The sequence below is a fragment of the Drosophila nasuta genome, chromosome X (genome assembly GCF_023558535.2).
Source record: "Drosophila nasuta strain 15112-1781.00 chromosome X, ASM2355853v1, whole genome shotgun sequence".
Taxonomy (NCBI): domain Eukaryota; kingdom Metazoa; phylum Arthropoda; class Insecta; order Diptera; family Drosophilidae; genus Drosophila; species Drosophila nasuta.
The window spans coordinates 10,622,808-10,646,937 of NC_083459.1; the positions used below are offsets into that span (position 1 = coordinate 10,622,808).

General features: G+C 38.7%; 2 protein-coding genes across 4 annotated transcripts; one reads left to right on the top strand and one right to left on the bottom strand.

Moving 5' to 3' along the window:
- The first annotated feature begins 17,619 nt into the window (after positions 1–17,619).
- LOC132795595 (protein giant) lies at positions 17,620–19,231 on the top strand. The gene is given in 3 exon segments (XM_060806392.1): positions 17,620–17,671; positions 17,760–17,840; positions 17,919–19,231. Coding segments are annotated over 3 exon segments (1,446 nt in total).
- Positions 19,232–19,956: 725 nt separating this feature from the next.
- LOC132797076 (homeotic protein female sterile-like) lies at positions 19,957–24,130 on the bottom strand. Of its 3 annotated transcripts, none has more exons than XM_060808563.1 (6): positions 23,601–24,130; positions 23,375–23,533; positions 22,652–22,710; positions 21,635–22,413; positions 20,559–20,709; positions 19,957–20,485 (listed from the first exon to the last, which is right to left on the bottom strand). In XM_060808563.1, exons 1-6 carry the CDS (start codon positions 23,986–23,988, stop codon positions 20,423–20,425), a joined length of 1,599 nt encoding a protein of 532 aa, XP_060664546.1. In that variant the 5' UTR covers positions 23,989–24,130; the 3' UTR covers positions 19,957–20,422. The 3 variants fall into 3 exon arrangements, with proteins under 3 accessions (XP_060664546.1, XP_060664545.1, XP_060664544.1); XM_060808562.1 differs by having other exon boundaries at positions 21,635–22,407; positions 23,363–23,533; XM_060808561.1 differs by having other exon boundaries at positions 23,363–23,533.

Sequence of the window (24,130 nt, forward strand, 5' to 3'; positions counted from 1 at the left end):
ATTATTCTCTTGATTCCCACTCCCTCAATTTCTATAACCTTGCCTTGCCATGCCTTGCCTCACATTCCCGTTAAATGCCATGCAATTAGCCTATGCAAATATCGCCGAACCACAGAACCCACAGCAGCACACAATGGACTCTCTCTTGCTCTACAAAAGGAGCGTGGTTCTTTTTATTGGCCCATATTCCTTTTTTATAGGTCATCATTTACGTAATACTCGTCGCATTTATCAACGAAAATATGTTCTTAGTTTATCAACAAGTAAGAAAGCTACAGACGAGTGTACTCGACTGTGAGATACCCGCTCCCCATTTTGAATAAAATAAATATATTTTACGGTATTTTTCCCAAAATATACCGAATATACTGCAAAAATACTAAAAAAACTATCAGATAAAGATTGTCGAAGTTATTAAAGAAATACTTTTGTATGGGCAAAACGGATACGTACTAGGGGTCTTAGTTGCTTTGGCTGACAATCTGGTATATTGTGCCATCTATGGTATGTTTTGAATGAGGTACTATATCGATATACCAAATATCCCATTTGGAAATCAGGAATCATAACTACTATAGTAATTATTGTATATACCAAAATTCGTAACTCCAGCTTTAAAATTACGCTTGTTAATTGATTTTTTTGATTTGCGGGGGAGGAAGTGGGCGTGGCAAAAATTTGAAACAAACTTGATCTGCAAACATAACAAATGCTGTCGAAAAAAAAATATAGCTCTAGCTTTTATGGTCTCTGAGATCCAGTGTTTCATACGGACGGACGGACAGACACACAGACTGACAGACGAACATGGCTAGATCGTCTCGGCTGTTGACGCTGATCAAGAATATATATATTTTATAGGGTCGGAGATGCCTCCTTCTACCTGTTACATACATTTCCAGCCGGCACAAAGTTATAATACCCTTCTACCCTATGGGTAACGGGTAAATTTACCACTTAAATGCTAACTTACTTAAGACGTCAATTTAATTGTTCGCCTTAGTTTTATTTTATCCAGCATTGTTTTTATTTTACAAGATAGAAATTTAATTTTTTTTAAGTAAGGGTCAGAATTCGATAGTTATATCATTATAGAACACATTTTTAAGTCCAACAATCAAATTAAAAAAAAACGCAATGCTTTTTGATGATTATCAAAGCAACAAAAATTTATAAACTAATAAAAACAATTTGTTTATTTATATTTCAGTTAGTTTATACTTCAGTAAGTGATTTCATACTTAATCAGAGACAAGATTTACAAACATTTAGTCCGCTACAAAGTTAAACATTGTGTCTTGTTTTCTTTATGGTGCTGTCGCTAAATAAGGAGAATATGCCGCTAAGTAAGATGTATAATTTAAAATAGATCTATGGGGAACGAAATTCATGCGAATTGCAGCTGAGCTTTTAAAGTGCAAATTTCGAAAGGATTATAAAATTTAAGTTACATGTATTGCATTTAAAGGTTTTGTACGTTGTAATTCATACGAACATGAAAGAAACTTAAATAAGTAAAACTGGAAATTTTAAATGCCAAAGGATCAGAGAAACTTGTGTCCGTTATTTTGTGATTATTAAAGAAGGAGAAGCAAGATGTACTTCTAATTTAAAATACATTGATGACCAACAAAGATTGATGATTGAAAGCTCTTAATGCGCATGCACAACTGAGATTTGTAAGCGCAAATTTCAAATGGATCCAAAGCAAGCATTGCATAACGTTATTGTTAAAAAAATTAAAGATATTGCAATGCAGATCGTAGCTTATAAGAATATAAAATAAAACTAAATAAGAGTTGAAATATTAAATGACAAGGGAATATAGTTATTTGTTTTTTTTATTGTTTGATTAACAAATAAGTAAAAATTGCCGCTAAGTGAATTTTAGTACTGCATACAAAGTGGCCGTTATAGGCGTACTTACATACATCTCTGTGGCTTAGAACTTAAATTATCATTTAAAAATCAGGAAGATGAACCGAATTGAAAGCTCTTAATGCTCATACGTAGCTGAGTTTTTGGAAGCGGAAATTTCGAATTGAGCCAGAACAGATTGTGTTAAACATATGCAATTAAGTTACATGTATTGCATTTTTAGATTTTATAGATCGTTATTTATACGAATAAATCTAAATAAATAAAACTTGATATAGTAAATGCCAAGGGAGCAGAGTAACTTGTGTTCTTAATTTTTTTGATTACTAAAGATGGAGAATATGCCGCTAAGTGCATTTTGGACGTTAAGAGAGATTTAGGCGTGTGACTTAGAACTTTTAGAATGGGAAAGTTGAACGAAATTGAAAGCTCTCAATGCTCATGCGCAGTCGAGCTTTCGAAAGCTGCGCTTGTGCAAAATGAAGCAAGAGTAGACGTTGCATGTGAGTAAGTCGTGTGGATGTGAGCCCTTTAAAATATGCATGTGTTGACGTTGACGCACGGAAATGCGCAGCTGTAAAGGCTTAAGAGGCACGCGGGGCATGCCAAGGGCATGTCATGGGCATGTCATGGGCATGGACATTGGCGCCTATGTCGATGGATGTGGTTACTAGGAAGCATTCTTCCTAGTCGACTGGCTGGCCACAACAATTTTGCGCTTAAGCAAATAAAAACAAATATTGATTTTGAAAAACGAAAAACAAACGGAGTGAGTAAATTTCCAAGTCGAGAAAAAGGGCCTGTTGGCCATAGAAAAACAAATCGCTTGTATGTACAACGATGCATTTGTTGATCCATCGTTGAGAAACACGTGCCCACTTAATATCTCTAGATGTTGAAAACAACTCGCAACGAACATTGAGAGAAGAAGAACGAAAATCGGAAACGTTTCATTAATATATGTGTATTAGAAAAACAACACAAGATTCTCAAGTTGTTTCTCTCTCTCTTTCTGAAATTGTTGTTTCCCCTACATAAAGTTGCAATATGTTGTGTATTAGAACCCATTTCTATTCCCAAAACCGAATCCCAAACCCAATCCATGTCCCTTAGAGCTCATTGAGCGCGTGCGCGAGTTACGAATACGCCCCCTCGAGATTAATGAGAATGCCTGAGAATGTGTGTGTGTGTGTGTGTGTGTGTGTTTGCCTCGTTTGTTTATTCACTGCAGAAGAGTAACGAACGAATACTGAATAACATTCGAGAATTGTGAATCCGCATCCGAATCCTTTCACTGGACACCAACACATGTCCATGGCCATGGGTTTCAGCTGCTGACCACACTGAACACTGAACACTGAACACTGAACACTGGACATTGGGCTCATTAAGCTGCATTCCACTTAACCATGAGTCGGCCCTTTTTTCCGGTTCGAACTGTGATGATAAATGACTCGTTGTAACTCGGCTTCTACTGCAGCGAGTGAGCTGAAATTTGACAACTAACTCTGTGCGACATATATTCGAAAATCGGAGCGAAATCTTGGTGAAATGGTGAAAGAGCTTCTCGTCAGCCTTATGCATTTCCTATGAACTCTACAAACTAGGCTAACTGCTAACTGCTGTTCGAGAGCAGCGCTACAATTAGTGACAGTCCTCGTCCTCATCGTGGCTCGTGTGTCCATAACAATTCCACAGTAAGTGGTCCCCAGACCCATTTCTTCCAGCACTTTTCTAATTATGCGTTGTCAAATTGAGCGCCTCAAATGTCACTGAGAACGCAACATGAAGCGAACACATTTCGCTTGCCAAATGCAAATGCATAAGATGTGAGATTAATTAATCAAACTGGCAATTTGTAGAACCGGAACCAATGATCATTAGCACCGAAGAAAGGCAGCGAACCAGCGAAGGAAGCCAGTGGGAGATCGATTGCGTACAGTCCTGCTTTCCTTCTCATATGGGAAAATCCTAAACCTTTCACTCTAATAGCTCACACTTTGAATAGCGAAAGTTGCTGCCAATCACTAAGTGGCTATTACTATACAGAAGGAAAAAGTGATGTTCTAGAAACGAGAATCTAAATCTTGAGCTAGACAACATTTCGATCTTAAAGAAAACTTCCTATAACAAGATTGGAAAGTTCGTTTGATTTAGTTTTTCATTCATTGCTTTAAGATTGAAAATCTTGTTTACGATCGAAAAACTTTCAAATTCAAGCCTTTTTTTCTTATTACTTAAAATATGAATTTAAAATCTTGGCATAGCGAATGTTTTAATTCCCTTCCACTAATGATAGAACCAAATTTCTGGTACGTTCACTATCGATGTATGTTGTGTAGTAATATGAAGTTATAATGTTAAGATTTTAACTAATATTACAACTAACAAAGTGTAACTACTTTATATATGTAAATGGTAAATAGTGTATAAAAATAATAAAATATAAAAATAAAACAACGTATAAAATTATTTTTTTTATGGTTATATTTGGAACTTCACTTTTAGAATGTTTGTTATTGATTTGAAATTTTATATTATGAGTTCAATTTTGGTAGTTTTGCATTCTGGTAATAAGAATATGTCTGTACTTGAATTTCAAATGAATGGTCAATCTAGAATTAATGTAGAATTTTAAAAAATGTGTTTTCTTGATGTTGAAACTTTTGGGAAGTTTTGGAAATATACAAGGTTATTAAGTACTACTACGAGTATTCTCCCCAATTTTGGTTCACTTGCTCTCATAGTCTTTGAGATCTAATTGTTTATGAAGACGGACAGACAGACAGACTAAGAAAACTAGTGAAAATCCTTTGTTTTCTAGGGGTAAATGATGCTGCCCACCGTTTGTTAAATGCAGCATCGATTCGCACCAATATATGATACTTTTCTACCCTTTGAATAGCGGATATAAGCAGGTCCAAACTCTTTTTATTCAATGCGCCTGAGTGCTCTATTTTGTTGGGTAAAACAAATAATGTATTTACTTGCGATTATGGCAAAAAGATAAGCAACGAAAGGGAAACGATTGCAGATCGGGGATGGGGGAAAAAGGAAGAGCAGGAAGTGCGGACCGAGCAGTGATCTATGATCTATGGTAAGAAGAAAAAACCGCATCAATTCCACTTGCTTGGCCACAAAATTATGGCTGCCCGCTGTCCGATTATCTTCTAATGTTGACCAAATTTACCTTGCTCAAATTTCTAGCTTATTGACAAATATTTTTCTAGATCATTTTCATTCACTCTTCGCCTCGTTCTCTCACCTATCGATGTCAACAAAATGAGGATGACAGTTGGCTCAGCTATAAGGCTCAAAAGGACACTCTTCGAAATGCGTTCAAGTTGAAATCTTTTATGGAATTCAAGGCAATCTGTCATATATTTTAAAGAACTATTTATCGAGCAATTAGTTTGTCTTGGAAATAAAAAAATTAAAGTTCTAGTTCCACTTATTTTGATTTCATATTTCGTAGATTTACTAAAGAAAATGATATTAATGTTATCAATAGTATTAAAGTAAAATATTCATAAATTCAATACTTTAATTATAGTTTAATAACACGAAACATTTTTTCTCTGTTCTTTTATTTACAATCTGTCTGCTTAAACGATAAGTAAATTGTAAAATTATTATTAAATTAACAGAAATGTCAGTTTTCCAATGAGCCCTCCTAATATTTATAACATATTACATCTTACTCTTACTTCATTTTGATCCACTTTTTTAAATATCAATTTGCCTTACTGTAAGATTGATTCAAAGTTTTTAAGTTGTATCTTTTTAGTCTTCTCACTGTTAAATTGTTGTCTACTAGACGCAAGGCTAAATTATTTTCATGAAACCCGAAACATTGTTCAAAACGGAGCTATGTAAAGCATTGTGAATTCTCTTCTAAAACGTTTCAATATCGTTTCATCATCAACATAGTTTTACTAAAGTTTTTACCATACTAGGTTTATAAATAGTGAATATCCGCAAATACAATAGTTTTATAGGCCAACAGGCCCCCAAGGTGGCCAAGAGGCAGCTAGGGGGAAGAGGAGAAGCATAGCAGACATGTCTGCACATCAAATCGATTGCCACTCGGCTCAGTCTGGCTCAGTGCGAGCTGTTAGGGGATGTGTGGGAGTCAAGATGGTGTCGGGATCTGGCCATGGAAGTGGAGATGAAGAGGGAAGTGGAAGTGAAAGGGAAAGGGAAAGTATTACTGGTGTGGGCAACCCAATTTTGGCCAACTAATTCTATGGATGTCTGTGCTATAAATGTGTCAACGCGCCAAATTGATGAATACGCTCGCAGTGACCACACAGACAACAAAAGGTCAACCATAAGGCTGCAACCCAAAAGCCAATCCACGCCCCCGCCCCCATGACGCGACTCGGCCACCCCCAAAGTGCGAACGTCATCGTCATGGATGTGTGGCGAAATAGGCAAAAGGGTTGACGCTGGGAATTGACAACAATTGTTGGCAATTGCCAAAAGTGACCAAAACAGCGGTCAGCATTGCGGCTGCTTCACCACAAAGTGACCCACACCACAATTACAGACACAACCACAACCACAACGCATCGCATTGCCTTATAATACCCTGTCCTTATTAAAAATGGGTTACAAGTGGGTGTATTAGATGTTCCAAAATGCGAGCAAGTGAAAGCATAAATGTTTTCCAAATTTTCAATCCGTCTGTCTGCAGTTTGAGGTATATTTCAATAAGTTTGACTAATATGATATATAAATATTCCAGATTTACATCAATTTTATAAATTCGTTACGAAATTTGTATATAACCAGCGTTGTCTCGCAAAAAGTATTCAACATAATATAATTCAGGAGCATTTTCATTTTAGCTTTATTTCTGTTATTACGTTCGTTATTTTCTAAAAAGTACTGAATATACCGAATTTAACATTAATTAGCAATGATTAAAATTGAGTATCTTATTTAATATTTAATGTATGAGCAAGTTCAAGCCTGAAGATATTGACTAATTTCTAAATCAATTTAGTTTATAGTTCTGTTGAACTTTCTATAGTTATCTTCAGAACTTCAGAATCATATTTATTATACTAATTATTATATTTTTGTTATTAACTTACTTCGGAATTAATTTAGTCTACTAATTATCTTTTGAACTTTCTGTAGTTTTGCTCACAAATGTTCATTGAACTACAAATCTTATTTATATTGCTTAACGCAACTGCTGCATCACAATTCCCTCCAGGGTATCGTGTAGTCGATCGTCTCTAGCACGCCTAAAAGATTCTTACTTGTTAATCATGACACTAGCATCCGGTTTGTTATCATTAAGCAACAAACCGTGGCAGGCCGTGGCAACCCTTGCAGTCTGTGTCCCTCTGGCTGTGCTGTGAGATCTGGGTCGGGGTCGAACTCTTTGACGGGGTTTGTCCGCATAATGAAAATGCCTGCGTTGTGATACGATGCTGTCTCCTGTCGCCTGTCGCCTGTCTCCTGTTATTTATTTATTAAATGTGAGCCCATCTAACCAGCCCCCAGTCTAACAGCTAACCATGCACCCACACAAACACACACACACACACACAATACTGCTGGACAATGGACGAGAGTCGAAGGAAAAGGAGATGGAGTTGGAGTTGAAGAGAGAAAATGAAGCAGAGGGTCAGCTGGCACAGCTGTCACATTTTCCCTAAGCCCCTTGCAACGCATCTTTAATGAAGTCGCCTCTGTGGCTGAAACTCGTTTTCACAAAATGAAGTTAAAGTGGCGATGGCTCTTGCTTTGCTTTGCTTTGCTTGTGGTGGTTGTTGTGAGAGTTGCGAGTTGAGAGTTGCCCCTGGCATCTCTGGTGGTTGCTGCAGCCACGCTGATTGGCTGTCTTCGCAGCTCTTTGATTGCGTTTGCCAGCTTACGATATTCAGCTATACGATCAACGCCACAAAGCAGCAGCAAATGCAACGCAAAATGGCGCAACAATCGATAATCGTCGAATGCGGCAATCAAAATGGAGTCTGATCATTTCATAGAACATGGCGCAAAACAGCGATGAGAGCATTGTTTAATAGGTCCATTGAATAACTTTACTTAAGATGTTTCTGTACATAGTCTGTACACATATAAATATACATTATTTACAATTTATCTAGTGATAATAATTAACTTCAATAACAGTATTAACATACACTGCTCGCCATTTAAAGTCGATTTTAAAAGTAGTTAATTGCTGCTAAACGAAACCATCTAAAAAAATCATTTTTGCTCACATAAAGTATCAACAACTTTATAACGCTTAACTTCCAATACTTTGAATATACTAAAAAGAACGAAGAATGTTTGCACACTATACTATAAAAAAATACCGTTATTATATAATTCCGGTTTCGAGTTATAGAAATTAACTATTATCGCTGGATAGACTGTAAATAATGTATACTTTCTACTTTATTTATTTTACTTATACAAAAATACGTTTTGTTTGTTTTGTTAAAGAAGATGGCAAATTGCACAAGAATCTTTCAAATTAGTTTTTTATTGACAAAATCGTAAAGAATGCGCAACTGCGATGTAAATTGTTAAAAGTTATTGAATGCTGGACATTTACTAAAATAAGTTTGTCTTAATTTCTATAGTGATTAATTTATGGATACATTTTCTCTACTAATATATGAGCAATGAATTGTAAACCTTTTAAGTCTGACTTGCATTACATACATAAGTATTTAAAAGGAATTTGACTTTAATAATTGAATACTTTAACGACACAAATTTAATGCTATTATAGTGAACAAGCAATCTAAGCATTAGAATCTTAATATACATGCAATTCTGTAAGTAAATATTAGTGCATATCATAATTAGTTTCTCCGAAATGCCGATAATCAAATATTACCTCAAACGACTATGATAAAAATGATGAAATGATAAAAAGCTATCAAAATTAATGCTTAAAAGCTCATTAATATAAGCAGCTCGCTTTCAAAGTGTGAGTGCGCGTTTACATCGCGCATCAAACATCGAAGATTTCGACTCAACTTTATATGTAGTTGGCTTTGTGACAAAAGTCAGCGCAACAGTTGACAAGCCAGAGGCTGTTGTGTCTGCCATTTTGAGAGTCTTTAAGCACTGGCTTAAAAAGACTTCTAAGTCGAGGGACTACGAGGTGTCGAGGCCTCGACTGCGGCTTTGGCTCAGAGTGCAGAGCGCAGAGGATCGAGATGCACTTGTGCGTGGATTACGCGGCATCCTCACGTAATATTATGTGAGATTAACTCTACGTAGTCACAGTCAGTCTCAGGATTCGTAAAGTACCTGTAGCTGAAGCTAAAGATGTAGCTGTACCTGTTGCTTAGCCAAATATTTGCATTTGACTTCCACGAATCGAGTGGAAAACGAAGACGTCGTCGTTGTCGTCGTCAAATATTATCAAATGATATTTAATATTTTATGTGTTATTTTTTTCTCTCTCATAATTTTTGCAAGAAATGGTGAACAATGGCGAAACAGTTGTTGATACTGACGCACATTTTGCCACCTACAAAACTCGACTGACAAAAGGCTTAAACCGCTTAAAGACCGTTTAATCTCATGGATTTCAGTTACACACTTTCGAGTTTTTAGTTTCGTGTGAAAGGTGGCAAAAAAATATCAGGAAAATTAGGAAGGAAGCAATGGAATTAAACGTAAAACGGAACTCAACTCTCTCATCATCAGCATACAATGAGAAGCGAAGAAGTTGGCCAGCGGCTTTAGAGGGTTAATGCTCATATTACGAGTTGGCAGCTCACAATTGACAGTTGGCAGTTCACAGTTCACAGTTCACAATTGACAGTTGACAGTGGCCAGGAGTCAGTCGAATGGCCAAAAAGAGTTATGTGGAACAGGGCTTAACGCCTTAGGCCTTCTAGTTTTTTTTGTCTTTTGGATTCTTATCGCATGCTTCCGCTAAGCGAGAGAGAGAATGAGAGAGATCAAGATGTGCACTCGATGTGACTGAAGATCGTGCGAATTGACAATTGACACAATTACCCAAAAGGGAGGACTCGAGAACCGTAACGTGCTACGGTAAACCGCTGTCACCACTGACAACACAATTGTCCTGGCCAACAAAAAAGGCAACGGGTTCTGTTCTTCTTCTTCTGTGCCTTACTCCTTCCTCCAACCAAAATGGGGTTTTGTAGGCGGCTTTGCGTCGTTGACAACAATGCGATGAGACAAAACAAAATCAAACAACAGCAACAGTAAAGGCAAAAGGTGTTAAAGGTTTTCGAGAGCCGCTTGATAGATTGTGCGAGCGAATTCCAAACATTAACTCGCATCTCCGTTCCCATCCTCGATTTCAGTGTCCATTCCCATTCCTATTCCCATTCCCATTCCCATTACCGATTTCCTATTCAGTTTCGCATTTAGCTTCATAAAACTACTCAATAACTCTTTTTATGTGGGCCTGGCCACACTCCTACTTTGATTAACTCTTCAGCACGGCCTTCGTGACAGCTCGACATCTAACGGCTTATGACAATGGCTGCTGGCAGCTAATCAACGTCGAAATGCATAAAATTAAGTGAGCCACCGCGAAGGTCGTCGGGACGAGGGGGAACATCAATTCTATTCCTTTCCATTCTTTTATATTCCGATCTATTCTATTCTATTCTATTCTATTCTATTGCTGTGTGCTGAGTTATTAGAAATATTTCACATTTGATTTGAAATTACAGTTGCAATTGCAGCTCACACCATCAGCATAACTGTACCTCACCCCATCTCTATCTATCTTGACTATTCGCTCGCTCTCTCTCCTCTTTCTCTTTCCCTTTCGTTTGCTCAACTAACAGTTCTCACACACATTGATGCGAGTGCGTCCATTTGGCGACAGACAATGCCCCTAAACGTTGACAGTTCATCAAAACGAATGATGCATGCAAAATGCATATTGCTCATACAAATCCAACAAAAAAAAAATAGAAGAAAAATACCCTACACTTTCTCAGGCATCTTGGCACTCAAACGCAGCAGTTGTATTTATTTATTTCCAAAATTTTCTTTATAATTTACAAATTACTAATTAACGTCTTCTTCGGTTTAGAATTTACCAATTACAAAAATCTTAAATAATTAATAAATATATTATGTTAAATAATTGGTTCATCAATTCTTAATTGATATTATTTTACTAATGTCTAAGACTAAACTTTAAAAAATATGTACATCAATCTTAACTTCTACTTAAATGATTTGTATTGATGTTTCTTAGACCTTCAAATTAAGATTGAATAACTCGAAAATATCTCACTAAATACAAACAAAATTAATCGCATTTTAATAATTTTTTTAAACATTTACTTCTACAAATAATGTATTTTTTTTTGTCGGTGAAGCCTTAACAATTTTTTTTGGTAGTCTTACATCAGCAATATCTTTGTACAGAGAGCAAAAGAATCTAGATTAAAAAGTAGATCGCAAATCTTGATTTAAGATTCTTTCGATCTTAAAAAAATATGTGTTTAAAATATAAAATCTTACAAATTTTGAAATATGAAAAATTCTTTAATTTAAGATTTTGGCTTCTTGGTTCAACTAAAAGATTTTTCCATTCTTGAATCACGATTATAATCTTGAATTTCAAGATTGAGCAATCTGGAATTTCTTGGTTGAATTTTGACATCATATAATGTTGATTCAATATTTTTTGTTTTATTTTAGCACGTTTTATATATATAATTTGTTAATATAATTATATAATTTGATTGTGATATTCATAACAATTACTTGTACTTTCTCAATAACAGAAAGTTCTTGAAACACATAGTGTAGCGCATTCCGTAGTCGGTTAAATTGCACCGTTGAACCCGTTGTTTCGCATCTTTGACTTTGTCTTTGATGCACCATGAAATGTTGCATTCTTTGTGGATTTCCAACAAATGTGTGCGATGGGCGTTGACACACACACAAACTGCAACTCCTACTCCTCCCAAGTCGTGGTCCTTGGCCCGAAGGATGTGACTGCATCTCCTTTTGTTGTAGTTGTGTGGGGAAGAGAGGCGTCACCGTTGCCAAACAACAGTTACAATGCATTCGGCGTAAGGAAGTAGCCAGTTAGTTGTGCCCATTTAAATAGTACTCACAAAACTATTCAGACTTGACTTGGACTTGACTTTTATGGCTCTTGGGTGGGCCACAACGCATCCATCATGATGAAGATCGGAAGTAGAAGCCGTCGTATGTATTGAACTGCCTCCCTTATCGCCTGAGAAAGTTCAACTCTTTTCTAATATTTACTCATCGATTAGCTGACACTCATTGTCTCGCATTTGTTTGCTGGACAAACTTGAACTTGTCTCTCGCATAATCGCGACTAATGAGCGAGGTCGCAAATGCAAGCGCAAATGTCTTAATGTCTCGCGTCTAGACCTTAACCTCAACCTGGAATGTCATCAAAACCACAATAATTGGCATTGTAATGCAATACGACCATTAGAGAGTGAGACTGGCAGGATCTATCTGGGTTAATTTTGTTTGGGATATCGATGATCTATCTGTGCGCTTCGTTGCATGGCAAACAACAAAAAATCATGAATGAAAAACTTGGAGTTGTCTGCTGTCAATTAAAAAATGCCATAATTGAGCAGCATTCTGCTGGGATTATGCAGAGATCTCGTCTCTCTTCCTCTCCATCTCCATCTCTCTGTATAGGATAACAATTAGCCAAAGGATTTGGCCAGGACGGAAGCTAAACACAGTACCGTACTTAACTTGTGTCTTTTCTTTAGTTTTTTTTCAGTCTTGAGTTTTAGGTTTTAGTCTTTCTGCTATTTGTGTTGTCCACTTCCGTGTGACGGAAGTGTTCTCCAAGGGTTCGTTCGACTTAACCTGTCCTCTAGATATATATATGTATATCTCTTAGCCTCGATCTCTCTGTGTGTGTGTGTGTCTGTGTTGCCATTATCTGCGGCAAGTGTTGTCCGTTGTCTCTGTTGTTGTCTGTCTGTCTTCTGTTTTCACTGTTCACTGTTCACTGTTTGTGCATTTTGCATGCGAAAACAAACAAGGTGAAGCAGACAGACTTTTCGGATAGCCATTTGGCCCAATGTCTGTGTTAGTCTTTTGCCACCGAACACACAAAAATGCACTCCACTCCAAACTCGGATGCGGACACGTGTAATCCCCGGTCATTTCCTCGACCCGTTCGAACCATTCCAAGCACCTGAACATGAACAGCGAGTAACTACTTCCTCATTAGCATGCAAGCTGTGCTCTTCAAAACTGAATAACTGAATTGTCTGATAGGCTTAGACGACTACCAAAGGCATCTAAACACAACAACAGAACGGAACTGAACCATCTCCATTAGTTTGCCATTCTTAAGGAATATTGAATGCGAAAACTGCATAAGTCCAAATGAGCTCACTCAAAAATTAAGCAAATTCAATTATATTTGAAATCAACGCATTTTATCTGCACTTCTGAAGTTCCTTTGTTCTATGATTTACTTCTATCTTGTAGTTACTACCACATTAAGGATTTTGATTAAGGTTTATCAATTCGATTCGATTCACTTAAAATATAATTTTTTAAATGATTTAAAATGTAAGTTCTATTTTATTATTAAGCCACTTCCATTGCGATACCAAAACTATTTAATTGATTTAAAATGGAAGTTCTATTTTATTATTAAGCCACTTCCATTGTGATACCAAAACTATTTCGTTGCAACCCTACGACGCGTAGGTATTGCGTTGGCAACCCTACCACAAGGTCCTCTATAGGGTAGTTGAAAAAATCAGCTCATTTCGTGGGCCGTAATAAAAAGATTGACAAACTATTAAGGCATTCAAATAGAAGGCAAGGAGTTAAAGCAATATCTTGGCCAAATTCTAAGAAGCTAACGTTATAGAGAGAAAGAGAGAAGACTTGGAATCGTACCAAATGACCAAATAACCAAATAACCAAAGACCAATAACTGCAAAACCCCTTTCAGTCAATTAGTCGCTGATTTTCTTTGTGACGTTTTGCTGCTTTTTTGGCCGAAATTATAAAAACGCATCCACAATGAAAAAGGGCACAAGGCAAGAACCCTTTTTATCCCTTTTATCACTACCAACTAACCGGACAGCCGGGCAACGAGGCAACCGCGAGTCCCAAACAAAACGCGTTACACGTTTTACGATGTTTAAAAAATAAAACGGCAAGAAAGAAAGAAAAGTTGAGGAAAACTTGGTTCGCAGTTCGCACGAAGTTTCCATTATGCAATAAAAAAGAAAGGAGAAAAAAAAACAACGCTTCATGTTTATTTAGTTGTTTTTATTGTCACTTTTTTTTTTTGGGCAATAGAGGCTAATGTGTAAGCAGATATGTGAAGCAGCAACCCGTTCGGAGCGCCTTACCTGCTGTTCGTTTTTTGTGCTTACGCATAAAAAAACGCTCAAGGACGTAAGGCAATGATGGCAGAGGGAAGGGCGAAGGGCGAAAGAGGTAAAGGATTGCACAAATATTGCATCTTTGTTCGCGGCCAAAAAACGGCGGCCAACTCATTATATTATCATCGTTTTTATGGCATCTGTTCTCTCTATATGTTGTATATGTTTTTTAGACGTAAGGGTTTGCCTCGTTTTTTTTCGCTGAATCTGGATTTTACTGCGAAAACTGCAACTCTTTGGCGCGTCTTTTTATGACAGCCACCGTCAGGTAAAGGTCAGATTCAATGACGGATTTTTGGCCTGTGGGCGGCTCACATTATGTGTGTGTGAGTGTGTGTGTGTGTGTGTGAGTGTGTGCTGTTGTGGGTGAATGTGTGTTTTAGTTTAATCCACCATTTTTACGGTTGGATTAGCAACGGATTAGCATAAGTTCGCGGTTTTTTTTTGCCAAAGATATAAGAGTGCTATGCAAATTCTTTTTTGCGGCACTTTTTTCAATGGACCATTAAAAAGTGAATGAGATGTGAAATTCGAGGGATATAAACTTGTTTCATAAGCGTGATTTGGGAAATGGGTTAAAGAATTTGAATTTCTTCGTTTCTTTCATCTTTTACATTTTTGATTTATTAGTTTTGTTTGATGAGTTGAAGTTGAAGTTAAAGTTGAGCTGAGCAATCTATTTGCACACTTTAGGAGACTCGGACCAAAGTACTTCCTGCTGCACTGTCGCGACATTGTATAAATGTTGAGTCGCAGCTCTTGAAAATCGAATGCAAGGCAAGGCAAGGCAAGCAAAGCGACCGTTAGGCCAAACAGTTAAGTAAAGTTAAACAAAGGCTTAGACTATCCCACGCTCAACTCTATACGAGAGAGAGAGAGAGACAGAGAGAGTAGAGTAGTAGAGTAGTAGAAGGCATGGCGGGAAGGATGTGCCGGATGAGTGATGTGTAAATACACATCGGGACACTTGTTGTCGTTGCCATGTTTGGCGACATCAATCGATAATCAAAATCGGTGAAAGGATGCAAGTCCTTTGACCTTGCCATGCGACGCACAACACTTCCAGGAACGTCTGCGCTCTCGGGGCCGCCACAGCAGGAGGATCGCAAATATCGCGCATAATGGACAGTTGAAGGATTGGGAAAGAAATGCGCTAACGCGCGAAAGGCTCGCCAACCTAATTTTCATAATTTGTCACGCACAATCATTTGTGCAAGATCCGCACAAAATTCGCAAACATGCATCTCTATGTATATGTGTGTGTGTGTGTATGCGTGTGTGTGCGTTGAGCCAAAAGCGGGGCTGGTCAGCAAAAGGATTTGAAGACAAAAGCGCAAAACAAACGGATTTAACTATTCCTAACCCTTGGCTTCAGCACCCTATGCTATCCCTCTCTCTTTCTCACTCACTCACTCACCTTCTCTCTTCGTCTTTGCCTCGGTTGCATTTGCAACTCCCTGCTGTGGCCAGTTTGCAGCCTGAAAAGCATGATTTGCCGTAATTACTCGTTCTTCCACAACTAATATACATATTTGCAACAATTTTCTCGACTTTACTCAAATTACTTCAAAAATTTTCTAAAGTGTTCTAACCCAACAATGAACACATTCTATAATGTCAAATTTTTTATTATTTTCTGAAGTCTTCAACTCTTTTACATTTATGAATAAGTCAATCAAATTAATCAGGCAAGTGAATTGATATTAATTATTTACTTTGATTTTAAGCAATGATTTTATAATGCTAAATGTTTTCGTTTTTTACATTAACATTTGTATAAATCAATAAAATTATTTAGGCAAATGAACGTTTAATATTTATTTACTTTGATTTTAAACGTTAAAGTTCCCTTACTTAATGCTATATATGTGCATATATCTTTACTTTTCTTTAATGCCAATCTTAATATCCTTTATACGCAATTTCATATAGTTTTACCACAAACAAAAGAGAAATTAAAGACTCTAAATTTGTAAATTGTATTATAGTAAAATATCTCTACTTATAGGTGTGTTCTTTAAAATATCAAAACTATATAACGGTTCGTTTTGTATATTTCTTTTTGTTGATTGATTGTTAGATTTGGTGTACCCAAGTGCAAAACGCAAAAGTCGCTGCTATTTCAAAGTACACAGCTTTATGTGTTCTATGTGATATTTTTATTATAGTAAACAGATTTATATACAAGAATCTTATATAGATTTCTCAAAACTTAAACATGTCATCCTTTTTATATGCTTTTATATTATGTTTGCATCACGAAGAATATTGTTTGGGTTCTACTAACATTTGCGAAATCATAGAATATCTTTTTTTCTGCTTTGATTTCGAGGAATCGATTCAAAGGAATCTAATTTATGTAATTATAGGAATCTTTATTTGAAAAGATCGTGATATGCTACTTATTTATTAATTATTTGAAATTATTCTGTTATGTTATTAACAAACATAATTGAAATTATTATTATTTGAGTGATTCTTGGTGTTATTAACAAACACAATAACTTCAATCTCTATATATAAATAGCAAATATACTTGTAAAATACACGTTCCTAACTCTATCCCTCAACCCATTTAGTTAAAATCGTGCCATAAACAAGCATTCATATTTTTAGGCAGAAACTAAAAACTGTTTCCCAAAAAAAACTTCACTAAATATTATAATATGTGAAATGGGCTAAGAACAATGCAATAGTCTATAACACAAAAATGTTCGCGAAAAGTGCATAAAACTAATGCAAAAATAAGAAAGAAATCAGGAATCAGAATCGGAATCGGAGTAGGAGTAAGAGAAATGAGCTGAAATGAGAAAAGGAAAGGGCCTGGGAGATGTGCGAGAAGCGGGCAAACCTCAACAACCCTCGTAAAACCCTTTGATGAAGCAGCAACAGCAACAGCAGTCAAAGCAGCAGCAGGGCGTGTGAGAGGGAGAGCGAGCGAGTAAAGGGAGATGCAGAGAGCGACTCACCCCTTTGGCTTTGTGTGCGTGTGTGTGTGAGTGTGAGTGTGCGTTCGACTACCTGCCATGGTCCGCCATTGCGATTCGTCTGTGGTGGTGTGGTGTTGTGGTGTGGTGTGAGTGTGAGGGCAGATGAATGAAGCGAGCGGCAGAGGCTGCTGCGTCGGCGTATAAAAGGCGAGCGCAACGTGCAGTCGAAATCAGTTAGCGTTCGACAACGTCAGCGTAGACACACAACACAGACAATTCGAGTCAGAGTCCGAGTCCGAGTTCGAGTTCGAGTTCGAGTCACTTGCCAACTGTTTGAGCTACGCTTTGGATAACAATCGATAATCGACAACAACTTTAACACACACACACACAGCACACATTCAACGACAGCAAGAATCATGCTGATGCACGAGAAACTCATGGCCGGGCAGTTCTTCGATCTCAAGACTGGTAAGTTTAGCCACGCCCCCGCTCTCTGAAATTTTGCCAGCATACTAAGACCGTCATTTTGCACTCTTCCTCTCTCTCTACCGAACAGATCGCAAGCCAATGCTACATCATCATCACCACCATCAGCATCATCATCATCAGCTGCAACACAGCCAATTGCAGCAGTCGCATCAGCTGCATCATCATCAACAGCAGCAGCATCAGCAACAGCAACAACATCTTCAACATCATCAGCAGCAGCAACCACAAACGCTGCCAAAAATGGATTTGTATGCCGCCTATGCCTATCAGCAACAGTTGTTGGGCAGTGCTGCCGCAGCCGCTGCTCTCAGTCAGCAACAGCAACAACAGCAGCCAGCCGTTGAGGTGCTGGACTTGTCGCGTCGCTGCGACAGCGTGGAGACGCCACGCAAGACGCCTTCGCCGTATCAGACCAACTACAGTTATGGCAGCGGCTCGCCCGCCGCCTCGCCCACAGCAGGAATCCCCAGCAATCTGTTGTACTCTGCCCAAGCAGCAGTTGCCCAACAACAACAGCAGCAGCAGCAGCAACAGCAGCAGCAACAACAACAGCAGCTGGCCACACTCTATCCTGCCTTGTACTATGGCGTCAAGCAGGAGCCCAGCCAATCGTCCACATCCAAGTCAACAGCCACAGCCACCGCCACCGCAAGTTTGCTGCAAACGTTTGCTGCCGCTTCGGCTGCAGCAGCAGCAGCGGCTGCTGCCTCGGCGGGTGCGTTGCCATTGTCGCCACGTCCCGCCAGCAATGCGAGCACCATGCAAATCGATGTGCTCGAGCCGCCGCAATCGCCTCCAGCGCCAACCAGCACCAACAACAACAGCAACAGCAACACAAGCACACCAACCAGCAGCACAACAGCAACATCGCTGGCAAACAACAACAACAACACATCAACTGTGGCTGCCGATTGCAAGAGCACACGCCCCTTCAAGGCCTTTCCACGTGATCCACTGGTGATTGCGGCCAACTTCGCTGCCACCGATGTGCTGCTCGATAATCCCCGCGTGGAACGCTACACGGAGTATCGCAAGCGTGTGCTCGAGCAAATCCGCAGCTCCAATGGCGGCTCACGCACCGTGACGAACCCCAAGATGCGACGCACCAACTCGCGCAGCGGCAGCGTCAACGAGGGCAGCTCCTCGAACAACAACAGCGAGAGCGAGGATCGTGCGGCAGCCGAAGAGTCGAGCGATTGTGATTCGCATGCCGGTGGCAACTATGAGAAGCTGTCGACAAACTCTGGCAACTCTGGCTCATCGACAATCAGCAGCTCGGCAACAACAGCGGCTGCTGCAGCGGGCAACTAGAGCGCCATCATTGGCGGCGGACCCGGTCAGGTGAAGGATGCGGCCTACTATGAGCGACGCCGCAAGAACAATGCGGCGGCCAAGAAATCGCGCGATCGTCGTCGCATCAAGGAGGATGAGATTGCCATTCGGGCTGCGTACTTGGAGCGTCAGAACATTGAGTTGTTGTGCCAGATCGATGCGCTCAAGGCGCAACTGGCTGCCTTTACCGCCAAGGTGGCGGTCTAAGGGGGGCAGCGATAACACACACTACGATCGATAACAATATCGATAACGATACGCTGCTTGTTGCGTTGAACGCCTGCGAGTCCAACTTTCATTTTTTTTTTTTTGCTTTCTACTGCGTCAAAGGGGCAGCTTATCTGTGAATAATTTCAAACTTCAACTTCACACACACACACACACACACACAAACACACACACAATTTAATCATAATCATAGTAGCGCAATAAGCACATTTTTTTCTCATTCTCTTCATGCATTTAAGTACTTTAAGTTCTTGCGTTTGTAAAATGTAGTTTGTAAGCGATTCTCGCAAAATCTCACCAGTTAATTAATATGTACATGTATATGCGAATCACTCTGTATACCTAATTATCCCATTTGTATAGTACAAGCTAGTTAGTAAGTGATATTTTTTTCATATCCTATAAGAAATAATAAACAACGTTTGAAAAATAAAATTGCAAAGTATTTATAATTAATATTCCGGTCCATTGAATAGATCTTAATATAAATATCGTTAAAAAAATAATGAATAATTTTCTCTCAATGATCTCTCGCTTGTAACGAACATTTTCATGTTTGGGTGGCGCCATCTGTTGTACACGCAACTAGCCGAAGTTTTGTAGCAATCAGCTTAATTGCAGTTACAGGTGCTTGATGAGTGACACAATTTAAAAATCAAATGTAACGCATTTTTGGATTCTGATTTCATTTTGATTTTTATTTCATTGTTTGCATTTGTTTTTCTTTTGACATTTTTTGTTTTTGTTCTTTTTGTTTGATATTAGTTTTATTTAGTTGGTTAGTTTGCATAATTGTTGCTTTTTCTTGTTATTATTGATTCTACATATTTTAATTTTTGATTAAAGTCGTTTATTAATATATATGTACGTATGTGTACGCATGTATATTAGTTAATATATATTTATATCCAAATCGAAATGTTTGCGCGTCTACTGTGTAAATATATTGTTGTTGTTACATTTGTTGCTGAACTCTGCTTTTTGGACAAACTGTTCTCTTGCCAACACACTGTTGTCCTTCTTGTTCCTGATACTTCTATTTTATAATATTTTTGTTCTTATGTTGTTGACTCTTGCTGTTGATGTTGTTGCTGCTGCTGTCAGTTTTCTTTTGTGATGATGCTGATGATGCTCTTTTTCATGCAATCTTTTTCATGTGTTTGCCACTCCCTACAGAGTCTCCCCGAAGGCCATCAGATCACTCTGCATATTCATGTCAACTTGGCGAGCCATCTGCAAAACGAAAAGGGAAGAAATTCCTATATAATAACGGGCCAGGTATTATACATATATATATACTATTTACCGCTTCGCGTCGACGACGCTCCTGCTCGGCTTGCCGCTGCACCGCACGCTTAGCAGACACGCGATGCTGTGGCGAATCCTGTTCCTGACCGGACGATGCCTTGATGTCCGCCAGTCGAGATGTTTGCGGCTGTGAATAATTCACGCATTTCCTGACAACAAATGGGAACAAGTTACATCATTAGATCGATTAACTTCTCATCGTTAACATAGTAAATGTGTCATATAGAACAAAAAAGAAAGCTGAGTTTCCTTTACTTATTAAAGCGGAAAAATAAGAACAATTCGGCACTATTATTTTAAGTGCCAAAAATTGATCAAAAACTTGGCCTATAACGTGTTTCTATACCCGCTACCCATAGGGTAGAAGGGTATTATAACTTTGTGCCGGCAGGAAATGTATGTAACAGGTAGAAGGTGGCATCTCCGACCCTATAAAGTATATATATTCTTGATCAGCGTCAACAGCCGAGACGATATAGCCATGTCCGTCTGTCCGTCTGTGTGTCTGTCCGTCTGTCCGTATGAACACCTAGATCTCAGAGACTATAAGAGATAGAGCTATAATTTTTTTTCGACAGCATTTGTTATGTTTGCACGCAGATCAAGTTTGTTTCAAATTTTTGCCACGCCCACTTTCACCCCCGCAAATGAAAAAAAATCGAATAACAAGCGTAAAAGCTAAAATGCGAATTTTGGTATATACAATAATTACTATAGTAGTTATGATACCTGAAAATTTGGTTGCGATCAGATACATATTGTAGAAGTTATTAAAGAAATACATTTGTATGGGCAAAAACGCCTACTTATGTTACTAGGGGTCTGAGTTGCTTTGGCTGACAATCTGGTATATTTTGCCATCTATGGTATATTTTGAATGCGGTGACTATATCGATATACCACATATACCATTTGGTATATTTTTAGTATTTTTGCAGTATATTTGGTATAATTTGAGAATAATACCGCAAAATATATTGCTTTTATTCAAAATGGGTAGCGGGTATCTCACAGTCGAGTTCACTCGACTGCAGCTTTCTTACTTGTTGATTATTGTGATGATATTTTTCTTACCGCCCGCTTTCTGCTGCCACGGAGGCTGCATGTTGAGCCTGGCCATTGCGGGTGCCTTGATATCCTTTGCCTGGAGTTGTTTTGCTCCTTGTGACAGGCCCATTGCCAATGCCGCTGTTGCTGCTGCTGCTGCTGGCGGCAACAGACTTGCGACGCTTGCGTTGCTGCTCCTTTTCGGCCCCCTCCTCCCTTTGGTGTTTCTTCACCTTCTCAGCCGACTCGAGCAACTTGAGGTGATCGCGTTCTTTGGCTTTGTTGCGAGATTGCTGGACTGAGTCCATTGCCGGTTTCGCTTTGCTCGACGTTGTCGCCGTATTCTCTGATGATGCCAGCAATGACGATGAGCGGTCATCCTTCAAATTTGGCTGGCTGGCCATCTTAAGGTTCTGAGCAAAGCCAGCGTTACCAGCCGCATGCATCTTTAAATCGAAAGTCGATTGCTGTGGCGGTAGCATCTTCTGCTGCTGTCGGTGTTGTTGCTGTTGCTGTTGCTGCTGCAGCTGCTTTTGGCGATGTTCTTGCAAAAACTGCTGGTGCTGACGTTGCTGTTGCCATTGCTGTTGTATTTTACCAGTCTGTCGCTGTTCTTGCTGCTGCTGCTGATGTTGCTGGAGATGTTTTTCTTGCTGCTGCTGACGTTGCTGCGAATGCAAATGATCTTGATGCTGCAACTGTTGTTGCTGATGCGGTTGCTGTTGCCGTTTCTGCTGTTGTTGCAGACCAAATTGTTGCTGCTGTTGCCGGTTACCCGTCGGCTGCTGCTGCTGCTGTTGCTGTTGCTGTTGCATTAAATGCGAATGGTGGGACATTAAAAAGCCTGCACTGTTGCTGTTCTGTTGTGTTGTGTTTAAACATACAGACGAACGGACTCAGCTAGTGATGATTTAAAATATATGTATACACTTTGTGGGAGACTTACCTTCTTAACGTAAATTAATGTATTGTTGTAGTTGTTTTTTGTTTTTGTGTTTGTTTTAAGAGAATTTCGAAATTTATTATTTGTTTAGAGCTACTTACATTGCTTCCATTTGAATCAAGTGATTTCTTCTTGCGTGGTGGCGGCTCAATATCATCGCCTGGAATTTAATGAAATTATAATAAAGTATTAGTAAATGATGTTCGAAATACCAAAAAAATATTATGCAGGTGGTTCGCAAAATTCAAAATAAACATTAAGAGATCAAAAGAGGTGCAAAATGAAAGAGTAAATAATGTGGGTATGATAAATGAATCGAATGGATGTTTTTAATTAAAATGAGTGAGTTAATTTGCTGCATTTGGTGTTTTTTTGAATAATTAACTTTAATTTCTGTAATTAATGGAATGCAAATGTGAAAGAGCATGGAGAAGGAATGGGAGTGAAATGTGATTGCCCAAAAAAGTATGCTACAAAATGTGTCGGATTTGTGGCTGAGCGCTTGAGTGTGTCGAAAGCTGACTGCTATGGATAGGCTCAATGAATATTAAACTCTGATTGGAAGGAGACGAAAACTGTTGACGACTAGCAAAAATAGTAAAATTAAAATAGGTAGATATATGTATATACATATAACATATGTACACGATATTGATGTTTGGCTTTGATCTATTAGTGCGTGTGTAGGACAGTCAATTGTTGCAACAGAAAAACACTGTTGTTGCATTAGGTATGCAAAAGAGGGGCACTGCATCTAAATGTTGTTGTAGCTGTTGTTGTTGTTTGTGGTCTCGGTTTAGTTACAAACTTACAATATGACTTACGTGTTTTTTTGCGCAAACACGACGCCACATAGCTTTCAAGCTCTCGCAGCGTCGATGGCTTTAGTGTCTCGAAATCGACCTCAATCTCATCCGGATTTGAGTCGCGCAGCGATGGCTCCCTATTTTGTATAATGTGCAGCACACGTCCCAGTTTGTCCCCTGTTTTGAATAGATAACAAGTTGAAGTATGAATGAACATAAAAAAAAGATATTTCGTCACTCTTACCTGGCAGCTTATGAATTTCGAGCGAAAGCTGTCGCTTCTCATTGTATGACATGGGCTTGGCGGTGGCATCCTTCTCCTGCGAATCAAAGTTCATCAACTGGCTGGACTTCTTTTTGCTGCTGTCGCGCTCACTGACAGTTCCAGTGTCGGTGCTGCTGCTACTCTTCTTTTTCTCATTGCGCTTCTTTTTGGAGTTATTTTTGACCTTCTTTCTGGCGGCCATCTCTTCGAATAATTTGTTGATCTCCTTCCTTAGTTCTAGCGCCTTCGATTCAAGGACTTTCAGTTTGGCGATGTATGCCTTAGTGGAATTTGATTCGTCATCCGAGTCACTTGTATCATCGCTGGACAATTGCAAAACATTTGCGTTCGGATTACAGAATGCCATACTTATAAATGATAAGGACGATATCGAAGACGATGTTTGAAAGTTGAACGTTCACACAAAAAAACGTAGCACAAAATCAAAAAGAAAAAGTTATAGCTTTAACTGGTAAATCTTATTTTTTGCTTCTAAGTAATGTTGTAGT

Coding starts and splice junctions, on each gene's coding strand:
- LOC132797076 (XM_060808561.1), bottom strand. CDS start 23,988: ATGGCATTCTGTAATCCGAACGCAAATGTTTTGCAATTGTCCAGCGAT. Junction 22,414..22,651: donor TTGATTCAAATGGAAGCAAT/GTAAGTAGCTCT, acceptor TTAATGCAACAG/CAACAGCAACAGCAGCAGCA. Junction 20,486..20,558: donor AGCGTCGTCGACGCGAAGCG/GTAAATAGTATA, acceptor TTCGTTTTGCAG/ATGGCTCGCCAAGTTGACAT.